Raw genomic sequence first — 23229 nt, 5'->3', positions numbered from 1 at the left:
GAGTAGGAAAGTCTTCCATTGAGCTAATTTGATTAATGACAACATTCAGTGTAAAAAAAATGGGTGATGGCAGAATTGCTCGCTCCACAGAACAGTGTTTACCAGAGAGTAAAAAAGCAATCTTAGCTGAGATATGACTACAGTGCATGTGACCGGCCTACTTTCACTTCATAGCCATTTGTGAGACATTGCTGTAAACAAAATACACAATAAATCTAATTTGTAAAGTAAATCCTGTGGAAAGCCTCCTCGAAGAAAGGTGCTATATCAGGTACAGGGATTATTATTATTATTTATTATTTACTCTTGGACAAAGGGGTTTGGAGAATTTAATCAGCAAGTGGGCGAGGCACACAGATTGTTATAGCTTGGCTGACTTCAGCTCAGAAAACGAAAGACACCCAAAACAAAGAATTAATTCCACATTGCCTCTCACTAATTGGAACATCTGTCTATTACGTGAAGAATTTTAATTGTTTTGTGCGGTGAAGATTGCCACAAGGTACGGGGAATTTACCACTTCCTACTTGCTTCGGTGCACAGATCGAGTGAACGTGTTTCTAATTGTTTTTTCTGTTTGTCTGGAGAATGCTGTAGTTTGGAATTCTCACAGTGGATTTCAGTTTTGTGACTTTGTGATTTAGCGCATTGCGAAAATGTTCACCAATCTCACTGTGAGTTTCTCCGACAGCATAATAATAATAATAATAATATCAATAATAATAATAATCTCAGAATAACAGCAGTTTGTCCCACAAACAGGCGGGGGTTGAGGAATCGAGTCAACATAAGATCCTGTTTAGCTTCTGAGTGATTTGATGGGAATCGGGGAAGTGTTGATTGGTTCATCTTCTGACCTTCTTGACAATGTGTTGGATTTACCCAAGCTGCTGGTGACGGATGAGTTTAGACAGATGACTCTGTTTCATGTCAGGGTCCACATTCTCTTTAATGATGTGATGTGAATGGTTAATCCCACGTGTAATCTGGGAACAGCTGGCTGGTGGCATCGTGGCTCAAATGGATCTTGACCTTTCTGTGTGAGGACCCCGATTCTGATTTAGAATAAAATCCAGGGGCAGTGTGGCTTTGTAAATGTTAATCTTCAGATCAAGTGGAATAGAACTTAATCTCCAGAATGTCTCGAGCTTCCAGAATGCCACCCAAGTGAGAGTGTGTTTGTGTCCTCTTCAGATGTCATCAAGAGGCTGAGAAAAATAATTGCCTTTCTCAGTTACGTTTCTGTCAAGTGCCAGGCTCCGTCTGCTGTGAACCACTTTTGCAAGTTTATTTTCTTAAATCGGTTGTTGCAAAATCAACCTCTCTCTGGCTGCCTTTTGTGGTGTTTCGGGACGTTTGTATTTCGACCAGAATGATATTGTTTGGAAATTCTGTGACATTGAATGAAGGCTTTACATAGGATTTCTCCAGATCCCACTTAGGTAGGTTGCAAACGAATGAATGTGACTTGTGCAGCAGGGGATACATAACTGATGAAAGGGAAAGGGCAAAACCTTGAACAGTATTAGGACGTGATGTGTAATTTGTGGTTGACAGACAGGGTGACTTGAGCTTTGGTGCAGGATTCTGATCTTCCAGAGGTGGGACACGTTATTAATCCAATTAAAATTTCTTAAAATCTACCAGCAATGTAGCAGAGCCTTCTGAGAATACTGTGCAGTCTAGTGCAGTCCTGCAGCTCAGGGTTAGAGCGCTCGCCTGGCAAGCGAGAGGAAGGACCTGGGTTCGATTCCTGGGCTGGACGAAATGTTGGGCAAGTTTCCTTACTCCACACAGCGCTGTTTACCAGCAGTCAGTAGGATCCCGGTTGTTGGTCGATTCGCGGATCACTTTCCGGGGGTAATAATCCTTTCAAAAAAATAAATAATTTTTGGTCACTGAATCCACGGCTGTTTGTGGGGACGCTGCTGTGCGCAATTGGCTGCCACGTTTCGCCCACAAAATATACAATTGATTCACTTTACAGCATATCCCGTGAAGTGCTTTGAGACGTTGCAAAGACGTGATAAGTTACTATATCAAATGCAAGGATTATTATTATTATTATTATTATTATAGTTCTCCCATGCAATTGAGCCTCGTTACGATCACATTTCCATGGATGATCATTCCCATAGAGAAGGAATGATTAATCACAGTGGGCTTGACAAAGCTTGATATATTGCATTGTGATATTGCTCTGTGTGAGGAGCTGACCCTATACACCAGGCCCTGGCAGAGGGTGTAACAGCGTGAGAGTAGACTTAAATTTTGTGTGCGCCGCACTGGTAGTTCTCATATTGTGAAACTCTGGCCTCAAATCATTACAGAAGTCCTGTGTTTAGTCATTCAGTCTAAACAGTGGATAGATTAGTGCGCTTCTGGGGATAGAATTAAACACTTTCCACCTGCAATAACGAAAGCAACGTGCAAGTATTTAAAAAAAGATTCAACACTATGTTGCTGCAATTGACCAGGGCAATGTTGGCAAAACTGGTGACTTTATCACAGCCTAGAAGGCACGCAATACAAGTGGAGAAATATCTGGAAGAAATTTTAAAATTGCTGCTCTTGTTATATGCTCTACCTGAGTAAGCCTTCCCCAAGCTTTCTGCGTGAACTGTGTATAAACAGCCAGGACAACCATATTATGATCTATCAGTTTATGTAACTAAATATTTTTCTTGTTAACTGTCACGAGAATTGTGCCTCGTTGCCATCGAGTCCTTTGATTCGCTTTCTCATTTTATTGCCGCTATATCCTGCTTAAATGTCTGTTGCTTCCTTTTCACACATTTACATGTGATTTTAATAAACGGTGCTTTAATGTTTTTACACAAGCCGGTTTCTCTGTATAGCCACAGAGCTGCTATTTTCTCCAGGATATACCGGAGTGTCTTTTATAGTGTGCCTGGATTCAGTTTTCCCCTCGAGCACAGATTGCTCTTATTAGAGCTTTGCATTCTTTTGAAACCGCTCTTAAACCTTAAAAACTCGGTTCAATCTCAGGGTCTTTAAATGTGCCAGTTCCTTTGAGTCTATCAAGGGCTTAATGTTGAGTATAAATATACCCCTCGCTAAACTAGATTGGGGTCTTATTGTGGAATATATTGTCGCATTTGGTTGCTTGTTTTCTAGTCAAACTTACTCAAACCTTTTAGCTTGCAACTGCCTTTACGTTCCAAATGGAAAACGTTACGACATTATTATTATTATTATTACAAACTGCTGCAAAAAATGTTTTCTCTCTGAAGTTCCATTGAAGTCAGGATAAGATTTCAGACCTCAAAACTATGAGCTCCTGATAAGAGTGATTATTTTGTATGACTCTGGGTTGTAATCATATTTCACCCTAGTAGCGTTATTTGAAGTGCAATAAGCAACGAATATCAATTCCGTTTCAAAATGTTTTACAATCTCAGATGTGATTTGACTTCACCATTGTCGTCTTTTTGCATTAAAGTTGCATGAGTTCTGACAAGTTGCATACGTGCCGAGAATATAGAACACATAAAACCTGTCTCCTCCACCACTAACATTGCCCATATTGCACTCAGGTACTGGCTCCTCTGTTGTGATGTGCATAAGGTATAACAAAATTTTTTAAAAAATAATATGGTCACTCAATCCACGGCTGTTTGTGGGGACGTTGCTGTCCGCAATCGGCTTCCGCATTTCTCCCACAAAATATACAGCCAATTCACTTTACAGTGTATCCTGTGAAGCGCTTTGAGATGTCTTGAAGACGTGATAAGGCGCTGTATCAAATGCAAGGATTATTATTATTATTATTATCTCTTTTGAATATTATAAATATTTAATCCACTAGAAATGCCACTCAATTTTAACACAGTATATCACTCTAACTGCAATATGTATAGACCAATCTGTAGCTCTTCTCCTCTTGTTAGAATCTGCGACTTTCTTCTTGTTTTCTTTCTCTCGGATATAATCAGAAGGGACAGGTTTTCGTTTTCTTCCATGTTTTTATCCTTTACCACTCTTTATTCCAGCACAAAGGGAGCTCCACTAAAACATGCATTACAGGTGTCGGAACTTTTCAAACGCTAAAGTCTTTGTGGGTTTGAAAGCTGAACATATATCAGATATAACTCACCAGAAAATCAATGCACATATGAAGCATCCTCATGGGTACAACAAGTTTTTAAATACATATTAAATTACTTGTGTGTGTGTGTATGTGTGCAAGCGTCAAAGTGTTTCCACAGACCTTTTCTCCATTTACTATTTATGGGTCCCGATTTGAACTGATTTTCTATTTATCTTTAATACCTTGAAAAGATCACTTGTTTGGTGACTGGATTTTTTTCAAGTTTCCTTTCGCTCTCCCTTTTTCATTATCTTTTGTCATTTGTTAACACTGCCTTAAAGGTTTAAATGTTAATGGTGCTCCCTCTACATGCTGTCTCCATTCTACCCCCCCCCCCACCACCCCACCACCTATTTGTTTAAGAACTATTCCTTTGACAGCTGTTTAGGCTAGCGTTTGATAAAATAATACACTTTACCCCCTTTTTTTTTATCAGTGTTCAGCAGCTCCATGTTGCCCTTTTCATAGCAGCGTTTTATCTATTTTCTCTGTGGTTTTGAGTTTCCCTATTACATATAAAATCCTTTCTCTACCCTGTGCCAACTGCCCCCAAAAACTGCGCTCTACATGTCCGTCCGTACCTTTGCTGTTTTATGGCCATCTTAAGCTAAGTACATATTCTGTAACCCAATACATTATTTTGTAGATTTATATTCTCCTACCCTCTTTTGCTTGTTTATTCTGGTACATTCTTTTTGAATAAACCCGAGAATGAAAGGATTGGAAGACAGAGCAATATTAAGTCGAGGCAGTTGAATGAAATGATTAATGTTACGATTAGGTAGTGTATCAGAGCCAGGATTCTGCGCTAGACGTTAGTTAATTGAATAAACTAGGCAATTCCAGATGTTTTCTTCAGATAATTGCGCCCAAAAAACACGGTGCTGAATTCCAGAAGAGTAATGTTGTTTATTTTCAATCTTATAGTAGGGATTAAATAGTGAAAAATGGCTCTCGCTTTTTGGAAATAAAAGTCAGAATGGCTAGTATTTTTAATTAAAGAGGCACTTCGCATGGGGGATGGTGAGACCAAATGTGTCGTACAGCTGTTCGCTGGTCCATCGGGTTGATATTAGCGGGCGGGAGTACTGACCAACATTAACTGGATGGTTTCGAAGAGGATTTGGGGGAATCGGGAGTACAGTCTGATGGACACCAATTCCATTCAGTGCGATAAGCAAAATGCTAGGCTTTTTGTCTGTTCCTAAACGTGTGGTAGACTGGGCAAACCAGGGAACATATTCCTTTTGTAATCCATTTTTTAACTGACTCTTGAAAACCCTGTCGAGAGAACAAAGCATTCATAGCAACTTTACTTGTGTTTTTACTTAAGCTCCCAGTACTACTTACCAAACATAATGGAGGAATTCTAAATAAGCTGTGCGTTTTGTTTAGACTAGAAACTGTTGAAGATGGTGTCAATTAGGTTTGATTTTCACAGTTAATAAGAAGTCAGCGTAGGGTCTCAACAAAGCCTGAAGATCTTAGGAGAAGCGTGTGAAATGGGGATATTTTCTCCTAATTTCCTTAAAGAAAACCAAACTGCATGTTACAATTCCTACTGTTTGTTCCTCCGTTTGTTAGAAATACCCAATCTTTAAGGCAAAAGGAGACCAGAAATGTTGTGCTTGTCTTTCTCTCAAGTGTTGATGCAGCGATCAACCTTATTCAATGAAATCTGATCTTTCTGGCACAATAGTTTAAAGCTGAAACGGCTAACCTGTGCTCCTTTGTAGGCAGAGCAAGAATGTGCTAACTCAAATAAGCCAAAATCGTCACAGATTAATAGAAGCTTTTAAGTTTATAGAAATATTGAATGTACGACTGATGCCAATTCCTGACAAACGTAGCAGAAAATATTGAATCCAGTGTTCTGTAAATACATACTTCACGTCGATAGAAAAGGTCAATCGGAACGTAATATGAATAAAACGATTTATTCACTGTATTAAACCAAAGGAACATGTTTTCATACATAGCTACACTTGGAGATGTTGTCGGTGTTAGGGGTTTTATAATCATATCATTTTTTCAGTATGTATTTTAGTTGAGATATGTATAACAAAGTGTAACTTTCTTCCATTCTGTGTTGGTTTCACCAGTATATTATTTGTTACTTTGCTCGGAAATTGATAAATGTGTAAAAGTTTTTTTTTTATTCTCAATGTCTTCCACATGGTGAGGGATAATGTCCAGGCCAATCCCAGAATCTTACTGTATCCAAAAGGTTTGAGGCAACGCCTTGTGATGTCAGCCATATAGGTACTCGCCAATGTTGTGGACCGTACAAAGTCTATTTAGGAAAGAAAGCTCTTTGCCTCACATGAACAGGGTAATATCCAAACAAACATTGGTTAAACAGCCAATTGGGAATAGATGTGGGGCGAGATTCCACCTGGATCTAGATTGACTCTATACGTAGTGTTTGAGAGCGTCCAGAATTTGGTAAATGTTAAATTTAGTCTGAACGTTTCAGTTGGTTTTTTTTTGGTAGTCCTGCAAAGAACTTAAAGGGGAAAAAAAAAACAGCTTCAAAATGAAGTTTGGAGGGTAGGGATAGGAGGGTGACAGACAGGAAGGTCGCGGTCGAAGAGGAGAAAGGAAACTATTATTATTATTATTTGCAGAAAGTTCAGCTCGAGGTGCCTGAGAATCGTTTGATCAGATGTGGATTTGTTTTTTTTGTTGCAGACAAGAAGCTTTACTCGCGGCCATCAGTGAGAAGGATGCAAATATCGCCTTATTAGAATTGTCCGCCTCCAAAAAGAAGAAGACACAAGATGAAGTGATGGCTCTGAAACGGGAGAAGGACAGACTGGTGCAGCAGCTCAAACAGCAGGTGAGCTCTCTGATCTGCCGTCGTGTTGGTCGACATCCGTTTCCTACAAGAGAAGAGCAGCGGCGATCTGTATTTCACTTGTATTTTTCACGGTGATCTGGTCTTTCGGTGCATTTGGTCATTAATAATAATAGTATTAACAATAATAATAATAACAACGATAATAATCCTCGCATTTTGATGCAACGCCTTATCACGTCTTTGAGATGTCTCAAAGTGCTTCACGGAATATACACTGTAAAGTGAACTGACTGTGTATTTTGTGGGCAACCAATTGCGCACAGCAGCTTCCCACAAACAGTCGTGGATTGATTATTATTATTATTCCCCGTGGCAAATGGCTGCAGGAATGGAACCACTGATGTCTTAATTGGTTAACATTTATAACTGGTCCACACTGGCAAATCAGTACCAAACAGCAAATCAGTACCAAACACTCCTTAGCAGGTCCAGGAGAATTGAAGTGAGAATGAACTGCACAGTTTGAGAAAACGCTTATTTTGCTTTGGATTTTGTTCAGCCACAGGAAAGCACTTTGTCATCTTCACAAGGGATTTCTTTAGCTGCAAGAATTTACCGTTGCTGCTGGTACTTCAGATCATGCTGGTTTGCTGTAGTCCTTCAAAGAACCTGTCAGATACAAGTGAGACAAATTAATCTCACTCTGAGCACATCCCTTTCTTTTTGGGAGAGTGTCTTAATGCAGGTACTGTTACCTACAGAGCTAAGCAGGCTTTCGTTTCAGGATAAAATTCCAAGTCCCGGCAGTGTGGCTTTTTTTGTGTTTTTTTAATCCCAGTTAAGAATTAAAAGATGATTCAGGATATTGTGATTTCTCTAATTTCAGATCTTTAACATATTTTAATCAATTATGAGTGTCTATTGATCTGTGTTCAGAAAAGTACAGGGATTGTGAAATGGGATGCAAACGTTGTGGAGATTAACTAGATTTCCCCATCTGTAGTCTGTATCTAGTATAGAGAGTAGTGAGCTTTACTATGTAGAAATGCCATTTGGGTCTTTGCAGGGTTAATGTTACTCTGCCAAAGCACAGGACTTGTTAGGTTGGGAACTCATTGGGTGGGGATTTGCAAGGCACACAGGCGTATCCTACAATTGTGGGATACACTGAAAACTACGATGATGGCAGTATTGTTGGCAGGAATGCAGGAATCCCATTATATTATGCGCTATATATAATATCCCATTATAATCCTTGCGCAATATCAAATGCAAGGATTATTATTATTATTATAATGAGGAACATTCATGGGTAAATTGTAACTTAGGTACAGGTTCATTACTTCTGAAGATCTCTATTAAATAGTTTCTTCCAACTTGCTTTTCTCCTTCTGGGATCAATTGTGATTTTATTTCTTGTCCACTTAATTTTATGGTTATTAAACATTCATTATTATCCTTTTTTTTTTGCAATTTACTTCATCAGCTCATTGGTATGTAATGATTTCCTGTGTTGGAACAAATTCTGTTAAAAGGTGCAATTAGAGCATTTTTGGTCATTTAAAACTTAAGTGAGATTAAATCAATAACATGGTATTTCTCACCTTGTGTTGCTCTTAGTTGCCAACATCGAATTCAACTCCATTTTGAATCCTCCCAAGTGGAATTGTGGAAAGTTCATTGATAAAAAATGTTTTTTTTGGTCGATCATACATCTGACACATGCAGAAACCTACCCTTCAATAAATTGGTCGCTCCATCCACGACTGTTTGTGAGGACGCTGCTGTGCGCAATTGGCTGCCGCATTTCGCCCACAAAATACACAGTCAATTCGCTTCACAGTATATTCTGCGACCAAGTCGTGATAAGGCGCTATATCAAATGCAAGGATGATTATTATTATTATGCTTTCAGAGTATCTAGACCTGACAGAGTTCCGCATACCCGTGCAACTTATACATAGAACTTTCCCTGTGTTGTTAATAGAACTTGCACGGTCTCTAGGAAGGGACACATTCTGTTTATCTAATTCCAAAGAGTATTAGTTGCAGGTTGGTAAGTCCCTGAGCCTTAGCTCTTGCCAGCCTACGCCAAATACTTTCCAGAAATAGATAAGCTGGATAAGGAAGTGCATATTCCATGCCAATGTGCAGGAATTTCATGTGTAGGTCGGATGCACGGAACTCTGTTTGGTTTGGATACTCTCATGGGGATGGGTTTCTGGTTGTTTCAGACCCCCGGCTGACCAAAACTAAAGCTACTGTATTTGTAGGCAAACAATTTTGTATTCAATCATACATTTTAAGGAACGCAATTATGTCAATCAGGTAACTCATTCATAGATATTATCTTAAAACAAAATGTACCTGCCCTCCCTGGGAGACTGCCTACAGACTCCACGTATTGTTGGGTTTCAGGTTTAACATGCTTTGAAGGTGCACAGTATTTGCATACCAGGTTTGGCAAGTGCGTCAATTGACATAAAATGTGCTTAATTGTTTCCAGATTCAAAGGCTAAAGCCACGTTACTTTACGTGATTGTGAACGCCCTTGATTTGGTCTATTTTGGAATCCCATTTATGTTCCCATTAAGTTGTTTGCGCGCATTGTTTCTCCTAACCACACTCTCCTCGGTTTGTGTTTGAACTTTAATTGCTCACCAACTCTCACCGTGAATGTCCAGCTTCCTCCTACTAACAATTTGCTTCTCACTCTGTGGTCAGTCAACAGGCATCTCTGACGCTCTCTCTCCCCCCCACTGACAAACACTCAGCTGCCGTGCGTGGGCTGTTCCACATAATTGACTTCTCGGTTGTTTTCTCTGCTCTCGCCAGCCTCAATCTCACGAGATATCGGGCTGGTTTTTTGTTGTTGTCTTCAACTTATTCCTCTTGTTCTGTCTGGTGGAGTCTTGTACCTCAGTTAGAGCAATGGCCTCGCAAGTGAGAGGAGTTGGGTACGATTCCTGGGCAGGGCCCAACTTTGGGCAAGTTTCCTTACTCCACACACACCCTTTTGTTTACACCTAGCAGTAAGTAGGAACCTGATTGTTAGTCGTTTGACAGATCAGTTTCCTGGGGTAATTTCTCTCCTTGTTCCATTTGCTCAGGTACCAAAGGCAGTTAGTTCTCTCGGACCTGGCCCAAGTGGCCATTATTCTCAGCTGAGCCTAGACAGTACGTGCTGACAGGATATTTGGCCATATTACCCAAGGCCAATCTTGTACTTTCCTGAGAACCACCCACACACACTTTGCAACATGCATCACCTGATAGCAATTATTTCCCTCCTCGCTAGCCAGCGCGGCTCAGTCATAACATCCCATCTTAGTTAAACTATCTCAACACTGACTGGGAATTGACTCACGCAGCCTTCTTCTTGCTGCCCTCTTTATTAGCGAAGCCATTACGGAACCAGATGCAGCGCGGTTTACAACCTTGTCAGTTTTGTATATTGCCCACAAAACACACAGTCACTCCACTTTACGGTATATTCTGTGAAGCGCTTTGAGACGTCTCAACGAAGTGATAAGGCGCTGTATCAAATGCAAGGGTTATTATTATGATTCCCCCTGCTGTGGTCGTGACACTTGACAGAGCCGGGTAAACAGTCTAACCTGCTGCTGCCAGATGCTGTGGTCACATCACTGTGGGTTTGGCACCATTGGCTTCTATGCACCTTCCCCAGAGATCAGCAAAGATTTAAACAACTGTGGTTTTATGAGTCCTCCCACATGCAGTTGTTTCCATGTAGCAGATGTGCCTTGGATTCCACCCTGCGGTGCAAATGGGCGGCAACCCTTAGGTTAATTAAGAACCAGTTTTATTTCAATCGCTGCTTCTTAGCTTATTCCAATCGCTTCTTGACTATAAACTAAATACACCACAGGCTCCTTTTCCCAAACACTTGTCTCTTAACCCTTTGTTAATGCTTTTGAAATATGTTTCTGTATTTTTCTGTTCGCCTGTAGCAGTGGGCGACGTGAGTGACCAGTTTTATTTGGGGGAATTGTTGGTCAGGACACAGGGAATGAGAGAGAAACTCCCTTCTCTTTTTGAATAGTGCCGCGAGATCTTTAACCTCCACCTGAACAGGCAGACAACATGGCAACGCGACATTGGAGTGAGCGTCAGCTTAGACTATGTCTTTCTATATCCTGACTTGGGGCTTGAACCCACAACCTCCTGACTCAGAGGCAAGAGCGCTACTAATATGTCAAGATGACACACGTATTAGTGCCTAACATCTTCCTAGGATTACTTGTCATTAACCAGATTAGCATCTACTTGCCAAGAAGTGGGATGATCTAATCCCTCCAGTATGTGCTTCCGAATACAATCAAATAAAATGCTCTTGCCATTTTGAACAAGACTTTTGCTTTTCTTCACATATGGTTTAAAAGCCGGTTCCTCTGTGAAATTTACCCCGGAGCAGATTATACACTGCCGTCATTTGGAGGAGAGGCACTGGCTGTTGGCGGGAACCCTTCGGCCACTCTCTCTCTCTCTGGTGATGGCTTTGTAGAAACACGTTAATGGTAGCATGTTTTCATTTTCTGTCTCTTCCTTGAACTGTGGCAACTATCTCTGCTCTTCATACTGAAACACGGCCTAGAAGAGAGGAGATGGCTTCAGAGTGTTTGTTTTCTCCACAGACGCAGAATCGGATGAAGCTGATGGCAGACAATTATGAAGATGACCATCATCAGCACCACCATCACCATCATCATCGTCACCGGTCACCGGCTCGATCTCAGCATAGTAACCACAGACCCTCTCCTGATCAGGTACATCCCCCAGTCGGTACTCAAAGTGTTCCGTGGCCTTGTTCCTTCCTACCTCTGTGATCTGCTAACGCCATCTCAACCTGCCCGCTCCCTCCGCTCAGCAGACTCCATCCGTCTGGCCCTGACAAGCCATTTTACGGTGAAGCTGGCTCAAAGGGCCAAATGGCCCACCCCTGTCTGTCCCTGACTTCCTTCTACTGAAAGTGCTTGTTCATGTGTCCTTATCTTTGTCATCTAAATAGAGTCTGCGGCCAGCTCGCTCTGAGGAAGGGAAGAAACGTCTCTGACAATGATAATACGTTGCTGTGTACTCACACCCTCACATGCACTTTCTCATAGGATTTCCCCCCCCCCTTCATTACTATTGTCCTGGAAGCCTAACTACACACTGCTCTTTACTCTTGGCAAAGTGGTCTTTTTTTTTCTGATTTGGAACGAGACAAATGGGTAGGAATTGAACACTTGTTACTCATAAGCATTTTTTTAATAAAAACTTATTTGGATCCAGTATTGTTACAGACAAAGGAATGTCTGGTTTCACTGGACTTCTCTGCAAAGATGAAAAGAATCTCTGAGTATTCCAGATTGGTTGACCATAAATATTACTTGTTTGTTATTGAAGAAAGATGTGTTTTCATCAGCAAATATGACACATGTTTAGTAACGCACTGTTTTACTAACACACTGCTCAGTAACGCACTGTGGAAATGTCTTGTCTTTTGTCTTTTTTTGTTACCCGAATGCGTCTATCTGTCCTTGTAGCTGTGATCACCTGAGGCTAAAGGCTTTATCAATGCTGAGCTTTGTCACCTCTCCGTTGTCTTCCGAAGCTGACATTACCCTTTGTAGTGAATGCCCCTTGAACCAGCAGGATTCGCCTGCAGTTCTTTTCAACCACAGCAAAATATAAGACAAGTTGCGGTAGGAAAAGTTTAGTTGGAAGCTTGGACCAGATTGACAGATGTGCTGAGATTGTAAATTGGACTTATTTCTCACGAGATGCATCCTTTTGTATGTTGTTTTATCATTCGAAAAATGAGGCAACATTAGCGTTAAGTGACACATGATGGGAATTCTTCCGCCCCAACCCCCAACCCCCTCCCCACTCTGCTTCACAGCCATTGAGGGAAAGTGTTCCTCCCCAGATCCCAGTGTTTGGCTTATTGTGTTCCTCTGTGGATGAAGCACTGCTTTATGGCCCGATGTGTCTTTGTGAAAAGGTTAAAGGGAATAACCAGCTCGTAAAACTTTGTGGAGTGTACGGATTTTACAATACTTTAGGTGCTGGGGCTTATCGTAGAATCAAAGAATTACACAGCACAGAAGGAGGCCGTTCAGCCCATCGTGTCTGTGCTGCTCTTTGAAAAGAGCTTCCAAATCAACCCCACTCACCCGCGCTCTCCCCATAGCCCTGATCAACCCCACTCCCCCACTCTCTCCCCATAGCCCTGATCAACCCCACTCCCCCGCTCTCTCCCCATAGCCCTGATCAACCCCACTCACCCGCGCTCTCCCCATAGCCCTGATCAACCCCACTCCCGCGCTCTCTCCCCATAGCCCTGATCAACCCCACTCCCCCGCTCTCTCCCCATAGCCCTGATCAACCCCACTCTCCCGCTCTCTCCCCATAGCCCTGATCAATCCACCTGTACCAAAAATACAGCTTGCTGGCTTTCTTTATGACTCATTTTCCACCTGCAGCAGAGAGAGGTTTGAACATTTCAGGGTAATACATTGCGATACAGATGCTCTCTTTTTAAAAAAACAAAATCTTTTTTTTCTCCAGAACACTTGTGGTCAACGACGCCTCTTGTTTTTGTCCAAAAAACGCTCATTTTTTTTTACCAGCTCACTCCAGTCCCAGTGTGTAATTCTCATCACTGGGGTCAGGTCAGCTCTTGAGTATTCTGAATTCAAGACCCATTAATTCTGGCCTAACTTTTAAAGAAAGTTCTGTCTGAGCCATGGGATTAGAATTGGGTGGATATGTCAATGACAAGCAAAGTGCGATCATAGCATGTCATTCGGGGCCTTGGGACGTCCTCACAACGTGAAAGGCACTATACACATGTAATCGTGGTGGTGGTGGTGTTGTTGTTGTCACGAGGAGAGCCCAGAATCCTACAAGCGTGGAGACCTGAGATTACACATGAATTGTGTGAGACCTTTGTCATCCACTTTGCTCTACTCCTACTACTCCTGCTCCTGCTGCTACTCCTGCTGCTGCTCCTGCTGCTGCTCCTGCTGCTGCTCCTGCTCCTGTTGCTACTCCTGCTCCTGCTGCTACTCCTGCTGCTACACCTGCTCCTGTTGCTACTCCTGCTACTGCTGCTCCTGCTGCTACTCCTGCTGCTACTCCTGCTCCTGCTGCTACTCCTGCTCCTACTGCTACTCCTGCTCCTGCTGCTTCTCCTACTGCTACTCCTGCTACTGCTCCTGCTGCTACTCCTGCTGCTACTCCTGCTCCTACTGCTACTCCTGCTCCTGCTGCTTCTCCTGCTGCTACTCCTGCTGCTTCTCCTGCTGCTGCTCCTGCTCCTGCTGCTACTCCTGCTGCTTCTCCTGCTGCTACTCCTGCTCCTGCTGCTTCTCCTGCTCCTACTGCTACTCCTGCTCCTGTTGCTACTCCTGCTGCTGCTCCTGCTGATACTCCTGCTCCTGCTCCTGCTACTTCTCCTGCTCCTGCTGCTACTCCTGCTCCTGCTGCTTCTCCTGCTCCTGCTCCTGCTGCTTCTCCTGCTCCTGCTGCTGCTCCTGCTGCTACTCCTGCTGCTGCTGCTCCTGCTGCTACTCCTGCTGTTACTCCTGCTCCTTCTGCTACTCCTGCTCCTGCTGCTACTCCTGCTGCTGCTACTCCTGCTGCTTCTCCTGCTCCTGCTCCTTCTGCTACTCCTGCTGCTGCTCCTGCTACTACTCCTGCTGTTACTCCTGCTGTTACTACTCCTGCTGCTGCTACTCCTGCTCCTGGTATTGCTGCTCCTCCTATCGCTGCTTTCCGTTTAGCGATCAAATGTGTTTACAAAACGTATGGAACTGAAATGAAGAAGTTGCAAATTTTGTTTTTTAAAAAAAACTGTTGCATCGTATAACTCCCGAGACCTGATTACTTTTATTACTCACCACTTAAAACCCTGGTTCTTTTCACTGCTGTTGATCGCTCATGTTCGTTTCCTGTCTGCTTTCTCACTGGAGTCACTGGATGTCTCTCAGGATCATAAACCTCGTGTTTAATGAGCCTCACCCAGTACTGATGGGACAGAACTAAAAGTGGTAAAAGATTCTGCGTTGTGGGAAACTAAATCACTTAAACGTGCTTTGTGGTCAAAGCCAAACCTAGTGGGTGTCTTCCCTTCGTTAGACAGGGCGAGGAGATTCTTCCTCAGCATTTTTCCCAACTTTTGGTGAGTGCGTGTTTCTTATTCTCTCCTGGTTGGAACATTTACTGACCCTTTGTGGCGTGAGCTTAAAACAGTGTGTTTCCGTTATAATCTTACACCAACGCATTGTGGTAAATGTACCGAGCAGGCGAGAATTACCCGGGATTTTGTTTAACGACAGGAACTGGGATAATGTCCTTGTTGTGAAGCTGTACAAAGTGAAAGAGTCACTGATTTCAGTGTTGGTGGGTGCAATGCATCGCTTTCACCTTTCAAGATTGAAATAAAATCCCACTATTCGGTCACAAAAGCATCAACATACATTGAAACAAATGCAATTTTTTGGATAAGTGGCCCTTTTTGGGTGCATAATAACACTTACATTTGTATAGGCATCTTATGGGCATTTAGCTGCTGTTCAGTATTGAACCATTTCCACATCCTGCCCGATCTTTCCATGGACTTTCCATTTTTCAATGAAAAAAGATTTTTTTTTCAGTGAAAATTCAACTCGATGACACTTGAGAAATTGAGTTTCAGTTCAGTTGAATCTGAATAAACACAGAACTGGTTTGCCAGTAAATGTTATGCTTGGGTCAGGATTTCTATAAACTGAGGCTAAAAATAACTAATTTTCAAATCGTACCACAGCCCATTTAATCACCTTTCAGCAATTCAATCTGAACAAAAATACATACAATTAGCACAAAAGGAAGCGAGCACACAACTAAAGTGTGTTACATGTCTCGGCCAGATTTGAACCAGTGTTTTAATTTTTATTCTGAAACATTGGATAGATGAGAAACATTTACAAATGTTTGCAATGTTCAGGTATCGTGTTTGGGTCAGGGAAAGTGAGTGGAGAAAGCGCTTCATCAAATACAATGTTCAGATGCAATTGGATTCCACACCTCATTTGTATAAAAGTAAATGGGTTCCGGGTTTCATAAGAACGTAAGAATTTGCTGGCAAGAGAAGACCAAGGTCCATCGAGTTCACCTTCCACCATCCTGTCCGTCGCTTGACATCTCGTGTCCCAACCTCTATCCTGTATCCCCGGATAATAATAATCATAATAATAATAATAATCCTTGCATGATTATTATTGTTATTATTATTATATCTTGGGATGCAGTATATGGTTTGGGAGATATTAGTTTCTATTTCATTTTGTTCTTGAAATAAACAACACTTTCTGCTTCCACCGTCTCCCTGGGGAGCCTGTTCCGTACGTTTACTACTCGCTCACTTAAGTAGTGTTTCCGCAGATTTGTTCTGAATTTATCCCCCTTTCACAAGCTGTGATTTCCCACAACACATGTATTATTAGTGTGGTAGTCTCAGGCTCGGCTCACTGGCTGGAGAGCGAGCTACTCAGATCCCAGAGATTGCTTGTCCTCTATTCTCATGGCTTCTAAGTACTGAATTAAACACAGCCAATGAGTGGCCCCAATGACCTTCAGCACACGTCAGAACTCAACATAAATTCTGGAATCCTCGGATCGAGAATATTGAGAGTGTCACCATCTACAGTAAATACAATAAATACAGGACCAAGGGAGTGGGAAAAGATTGATCTTTTTCTAAGATTCCCACGCTATCATCCCTCATCTTAATGAGCATTAGAAGATGAAGTGATAACTGAGATTGACAGGTTACCTGGGTGACTTATTTAAGAACAACCTAATCACGCTGAGGGACTTTTCTGGCTACTTGTGAACGTTTCTCTTCCCTGAGTTTTAAAGACAAGTAACGTTTAGATCCTGGGGGATTACAAGGACATGAACTACTCAAAAGAATTAACAATGATCTGCGATTTGCTAACTGTTCCCAACTCTGTAACTTCCTGCACTGTGGCACGGTGCCCGAAGAAAGGAGTTTCTTCACAGCAATTTTTCTCATGATGATGAGACCTTATAAAGCAGCCTTGATAAATGTTTAGCCGCACTCAGTCCTTATGAGTGCCCTATAATCTCCTGACCTGTGGAACTGCACCTTGTTTTTTTTCCACTACACTGGATAATGACCTCAAGTACAGAAGTTTGACGAACCATAGTCAGTGATTTTAAGGATGAGTAAAGAACTACCTGGAGGGCTTCGACACTGATTGCAATAGTATCTCGAGCAGCAAAAAGCCACTGCAATTCAGTGTGTAGCTAGATTGTCTGAGCTGTACGTTGTACTGTTCGCCAGTAGCAGAGGGAATAGGGGTGGCTGGGGGTGGGGGGGAGGAAGGGAACTACTCTCCCGCTTCACCTCTCTTCCTGTCGCTCTCCGTGAAGTCTCGTACGGTCTGGGGAGAGGCAGTGCGGAAAGTGACGGGGAGAGAGACGGAACAGGAGATATGAGGCAGCGCGGAGAGGGACAGGAAGGTTGGTGGCACGAAGGCCCATCGGCCCCTCTAGTTGCCAAACCCCGGCTCCCCCACTGGAGTTCGCACTTACCTCTGTCCGGGGTTGAGATCCTATTTATCTTGCAAGATTTGGCTTGAGACACCCATTTGCTTAGTAAAAGCGCAGGATTTCAGATTTAAAATGATTTTCAGATTTGATTCTAAAGCCTCTCAAACTCCCCAAAACTACCTCCAAATGGGATTCCCGGGCTGGTGTTCCGGTGTGGGGTTCCGGGCCGGTGTTCAACCGGTGTGGGATTCCGGTCTGCTGGATGCTTTGGAGTATCAATTGGAATCTGGACGGCCGGCTTTGAGGAAAGGAAAAGAGCGGAGCTAAACGGAGCTAAGCTTTTAAAAGGTCTAAATTTTTTATAATATTAGAAAGCCATCTCACTCCTAGCTCTTTACTAACAGGGCACCGCTAACCAGTTCAGTGCTTGCTCGTGGCCTTGGGCAACAGCATTTTTCAAGTAGGGAATATAATTCCCCCTTCCTGCTCTGAATTACTGTGCAGCTGGGAGTGCAGCGAGATTGCTTCTGCAGTAATAATCATGTCGTGCGCAATGCATTACTCCAGTGTGTTTAAAACCAGAAGTGGCTGGGAACACTCAGCAGGTCAGGTCAGGCAGCATCTATGGAGAGAGGAAAGTGAGTCAACGTTTCAGGTCGATGACCTTTCGTTAACTCCGCTTTCCTCTCTCCATAGATGCTGCCTGACCTGACTTGTTCAGTATTCCCGGCGAGGTCTGTTTTTATTTCAGATTTCCAGCGCCTGCAGTATTTTGACTCCCAACTCATTCGCTGAGTTCCTACTTGTGACAAGATAACAATGGATGACTAACATTGACCATTTCTTACCAGTCTAAATAACAGGTCTCCAGCTTTGCAGTTCAGATCAAATCCACTTACAAGGGATTATTAAAAGTTTTCACTGATTTTTATTTTGAAGCTCTCCGCGCACTGCCAAGTTAGTGCCAGCGTGAATCCGCGATATAACCGTCATCCCGGCATAGAGGTTTTGCCAAATTGTCTGCTCGCGTGTTCTGTGGAACACAGAGGTTTTTGCCACCAGACAAGGTGTGTTTTCGAATGGAAGTGTGCGCAGCACTGGCACATTGCCCTGTTCATGTAATGTACAGCTGTTGGCGATTATAAATAAAGGCGGAACTCCCAAACTCAGGGCTACCCCTATGACATGCAGTGTAAATCGGAACAGTTCCATTTCAACCGTTGCCTTCGCTGCCGCGCCAGTCAACTCTTAAACGTGACGTAGATCAGGAACGAGTCCCTTCGTACCATTTACACCAGTGATGTATCACCAGTTGTCTGAGGATCCACAGTAAATGCCAGTCGACAGCAGAGCTGTGAACAGGGTTGAACGTCGAGGCCAGAAGGCCTTGTTGCCACACACTTTGGAAGTTGCAAATACACTTGTGACTGCAGACTCTTATTCCACCTTTAAATTGGAGTTTCTGAAGTTTGCTTCCCTAATAATAATAATAATCCTTGCATGTGATATAGCGCTTTATCACGTCTTGGAGACGTCTGAAAGTGCTTCACAGAATACTCTGTAAAGTATATTGGCTGCATACTTACCCTATAATAATAATAATATTAATAATAATAATAACCCTAATGCACTCCATAGAGTTTTGAAGAGATCAGAGGGTTTTAATGCCCGCTGCAGTTACTTCAGAATGAAGTAGTTTCAGACACTTGCGTCTTCCGCACTAATCAGAATTTCAAAGTGAAGAAGAAAGAACTGAGAGGAATTTGAGCAGCAGTAACGCATGTTCCAGAGAGCCACGTGAGCCTGTGGGTCACACACCGCCCTGATGTGCAGAATGGCGCCGGAGGAATTTTGAGACGTGAAAAAAAAAACAGAGGATTGTCAGGGGGTCTCTTTAACAAGCGCCACGTTAGTTCATTCGATTCTAATGCCCTTTGAAAGGATAACTAGCTCAATGACTTGTAAGCACAGAATAAATGAACGTGGATTCCTGCTATTGCACAAAGCGGCTTCTCCCACCCACTCCTCGCAAATCGGAGACTAAAATATGAAAAGGGCCTCAATGTGAATGGTAATCAGTCACCAAAGCCCAGCCATCTAGAGCAATTTCTAAGTGGAGATTAAAGCAAACTGATCTGAGGCTGACTTGCTATAACAAGGTAGGTATTAGCGTGTGAAATGGCCAGTACGTGTCTCACTAGAAGCAAGTGATTAACGTACCACTCCATGTGAAGTGGCAGGAGCAGATAATTACAGCGGATGCTCACACACACACACACACACACACACACACAGACGCATTGTGGCTGATCTGTCTTCCCAAGTCCTGCGAGGACTAACGCTGCCCCACGTTTATCTTGAAATGTGTTTGNTTTTTTTCGCGTGTGAAATCCTAGAAGTGCCATTCTTTTCAGAAGTCTGCTGTTAGTTTGACACGACCTGCTTATATACCAAGTTATGCCAGAGTATGTCTGGATCTTTTACATACACGGCACACTCAAATTTGTTTTCTTCTCCACTCTAACAACAAGATAACCAACTTACTCATGTGGTTTCATCTCTGTTTCTATGCATCTGTTGTCAGCCACCCTACTACCCCTTACCCGCCCTGCCCTTTGCTCCTCTTGATCCCAACTCCCTGCTCGGGTCCAAATTCCTGACTGTACGTCCTCCCGATGTGAGAGGCGCTGTGTAAATGTAATGTGTTGTTGTTGTTCACTGTGGCTTTAGGTGACCATGGAAATAGTACTTTCTAAAGACTCGAGATGCTCTCTAGGGTGTAAAACATGATAAGTATGTGCTGAAGTACATTAAATTGCTGCACGCACTTAAATCTATTTTTCTTAAAGACACTGTTGTAACATGTATGATAATTATACCTTTATTTTTGTTGGTTTTGCTGTGTTGGGTTCTGCAAGAATGCTTTAAGTTTTTTTTAAAAAAATGAAGCCTAGTTTCTTAACTGGAACATAGATTTAATCAGAATTCATCTTTTATTAGACTGGCAAAGTTTATTTTCTTTTGTTGATAAAATAGGTTACCTTTTGTTTGATAATAATAATAATCCTTGCATTTGATATAGCGCTTTTCACGTCGGGAGGACGTCCCAAAGCGCTTCACAGAACACACTGTAAAGTGAATTGACTGTATATTTGTGGGCGAACGCGGCAGCCAATTGCGCACAGCAATGTCCCACAAACAGTCGTAGATTGAAAATGACCAATTTATTATTGTTTTTGGTTTTGGAGGGATTATTATTAGGCTCTGTGTGGAGTAAGGAAACTTGCCCGAGGTTTCGCCCTCTGCCTGGAATTGAACTCAGGTCTCTCACTTGCAAAGCGAGTGCTCTAACCACTGAGCTACAGGACTCCACAGTGATTAGAATCACTGGCATTGTTAGACAGAACTCGTATGTTCCTACAATGGATAAGATCAGCCAAACCACTGATATTCTATATACAAAGAGAGAAGTGGTTTCTGGTTTACTTATGAATTCAACCCACTATACATTTTATGCACTTTGGATCTAACGTTTTCCTCTGCATTTGTTTGTAGATGTTTCTCAGCACCCTCCGCTCCCTGTAGCCCCTCTCAGTCTATTACCTGTGCCATGCTTAGTCAGTTACAGCTCTGAAAGATTTGTTTCTAATCTTTGAGAAAGTCTTGCTTCGTTTTATTTCCGTTTTTGTTTCCGATTCCTTGCTGAGGATGTTAACGTTTGCATAACTAAAGTCACAAAGTCCTCGGCTGTAAAGAAAGCTGCTTTGTGAAAGGTATTATATTCTGCGGATTTTACAAGACAAGTCAATAATTCAAATAATTTGAAATTCTAATCCCAAATATCAGGTAAATAATTCCTTCAAATCAAAGGACACCCAGTTGTTCTTTGCTTGTGTCTGCTTTGGCTCCTATTGCATAGGTTCTAACCATTTGTACAGTTTTATATATTTCTTGTCTCTGCGCTGATGTTTCAGGCTTTTTTTTTCTAATGTTGAGAAACAAAACTTACATTTCTACCAACAGAGGTGAAAAGGTTCCAGTGTGTGGCTGACTAACCTTCTCTTTCTTTCATTCCAATGCTGCATTGCATGCCCTCAAACCGCATGGGCCAAAAGGATGATGAGGAGGGCATATGGGCATAACAGTACACATGAACCAAAGCTACAGTTTTGTTCTGAGGGGTGAGAGCCTGGATTTTGTCTTCTCAGATCAGATTGCCATGCATGCTGTAATGCTCGACCTTTGTGTTGTCGTTGTGCAGTGTTTTGCCCGCAATGTGTTGTGTGTGTGTGCGCGTGTGTGTTCTAACGTGTTTGATCTGACGACTCTTATGTCTGCAGTGCTTTGCAAAGAAAGGTGCTGCATTGAAACACATTCAGTGGTTCATAGTGTGAAAATGCTCACAACGTTGCAGATTTTAGCTAAATTCTATTTATAAAGGGTGGTGGAAGCCAATTCGATAACAACTTTTAAGAGAGAAGTAGATAATTATTTGGGGAGGACAAGTTTGCAGGGCTATGGGGAGAGAGCGGGGGAGTGGGGTTGATCAGGGCTATGAGGAGAGAACGGGGGAGTGGGGTTAATTTAATAGCTCTTTTCAAAGAGTCGGCACAGACATGATGAGCCGAATGGCCTCCTTCTGTGCTGTATAATTCTCTGATTCTATTAACTATCTTGTGTTGGTATAAATTCTTGTGTGAAAAGCTTCATGATGGAGAAATCCTGGGATCCAACTCACTGGTGAAGTCAGAGAAGGAATTTGTGGCAAATCAGAGGGAAGCGGATAAACAGTGACTAAGTGTTAAAGAATATGAATTAATTCTTTGCATGTTCCAGTGCAAAGGGATCTGGTTATCTAGATGTTCAACCCTGACCTGATTAAAGACAGCAATTCTGTTTGTGATAACAAAACTAAACTTAGAAGAACTCACAGGGGCAGTGTAGAAACTGGAGCTAGGTGGGGACAGAGGTAGAGAGAGGTGAGTGAAAGCATGATTGAACACAGAGAGAGTGAGGGGTAGGTTGATATCTGGAGATTGAAAGCGGTGAGAGCTGTGCAAAAGGCCTGAGTTTGCGGAGCGGGGGAGATGTGTGGTAGTGGGTGGGGGGAGAGTAAGGCCAGAGGAGATTGTAGAGATGGGGTGGTGCAAAGACATGGGGATTATGGTTGTTTGTACCCACCTTCTACTCTTTGTTCACTCTTTGATAATCGGGAGCGCTACTGAGACCCGGGACTGACGAATTGAGCCCAAAGGATCTATTTTTGTGCCGTATCATCTGTATAATTTGTTGAAGTGAGCAATACTGGAACTCTGCAGGTTTTGGGGACAAAAGCCTGAAGGTTCTTGTACTCAAACTCCTTGTAAAATGAAATGATGTGAGTTGATATCTATTTAAAATGCCTTATCACAATTTTTTTTAAAAAAGTGCATTTTGTTTTACCCAGTTCCATCTTTCCGTGTTCAGAAGGGAGACATGACTATTCCTTTACCAACATTCACATTAACTGGAATGGATGTTAAATTTGGTGTTTAAATGAAACTAAAGTTTCAGTTCCTGTGGTTCATCAAATGGTAGAGAAGCTTCACGAGGTTTGGATCAGGTTTGAAACTGATCCGAGGCACTTGCAGCCAATCTACAGATGCTACACATGAAAATAATAATCATTGTGCGATTATGGAGAAACAGGAATAACTAATTCTAATTTCCTGCCTCTTTTGGTAATTGAATCTTAAATGAAAGAAAACACAGA

The 23229-nt window shown here is 42.4% G+C and overlaps 1 protein-coding gene across 2 annotated transcripts in view; it reads left to right on the top strand.

Moving 5' to 3' along the window:
• The window catches only part of LOC103176771 (ERC protein 2), a 299917-nt gene that overhangs the window by 210338 nt on the left and 66350 nt on the right, over positions 1-23229 (top strand). For both annotated transcript variants that reach the window (XM_007890526.2, XM_042339596.1), the window contains 2 exons: positions 6803-6950; positions 11567-11698. In XM_007890526.2, coding sequence (XP_007888717.1) covers positions 6803-6950; positions 11567-11698 — 280 coding nt within the window. The remainder of the gene's footprint in view (positions 1-6802; positions 6951-11566; positions 11699-23229) is intronic.

Source organism: Callorhinchus milii, unplaced genomic scaffold, assembly GCF_018977255.1.
Source record: "Callorhinchus milii isolate IMCB2004 unplaced genomic scaffold, IMCB_Cmil_1.0 Scaffold12, whole genome shotgun sequence".
Lineage (NCBI taxonomy): Eukaryota > Metazoa > Chordata > Chondrichthyes > Chimaeriformes > Callorhinchidae > Callorhinchus > Callorhinchus milii.
This window is presented reverse-complemented; position numbering and strand designations above follow the sequence as displayed.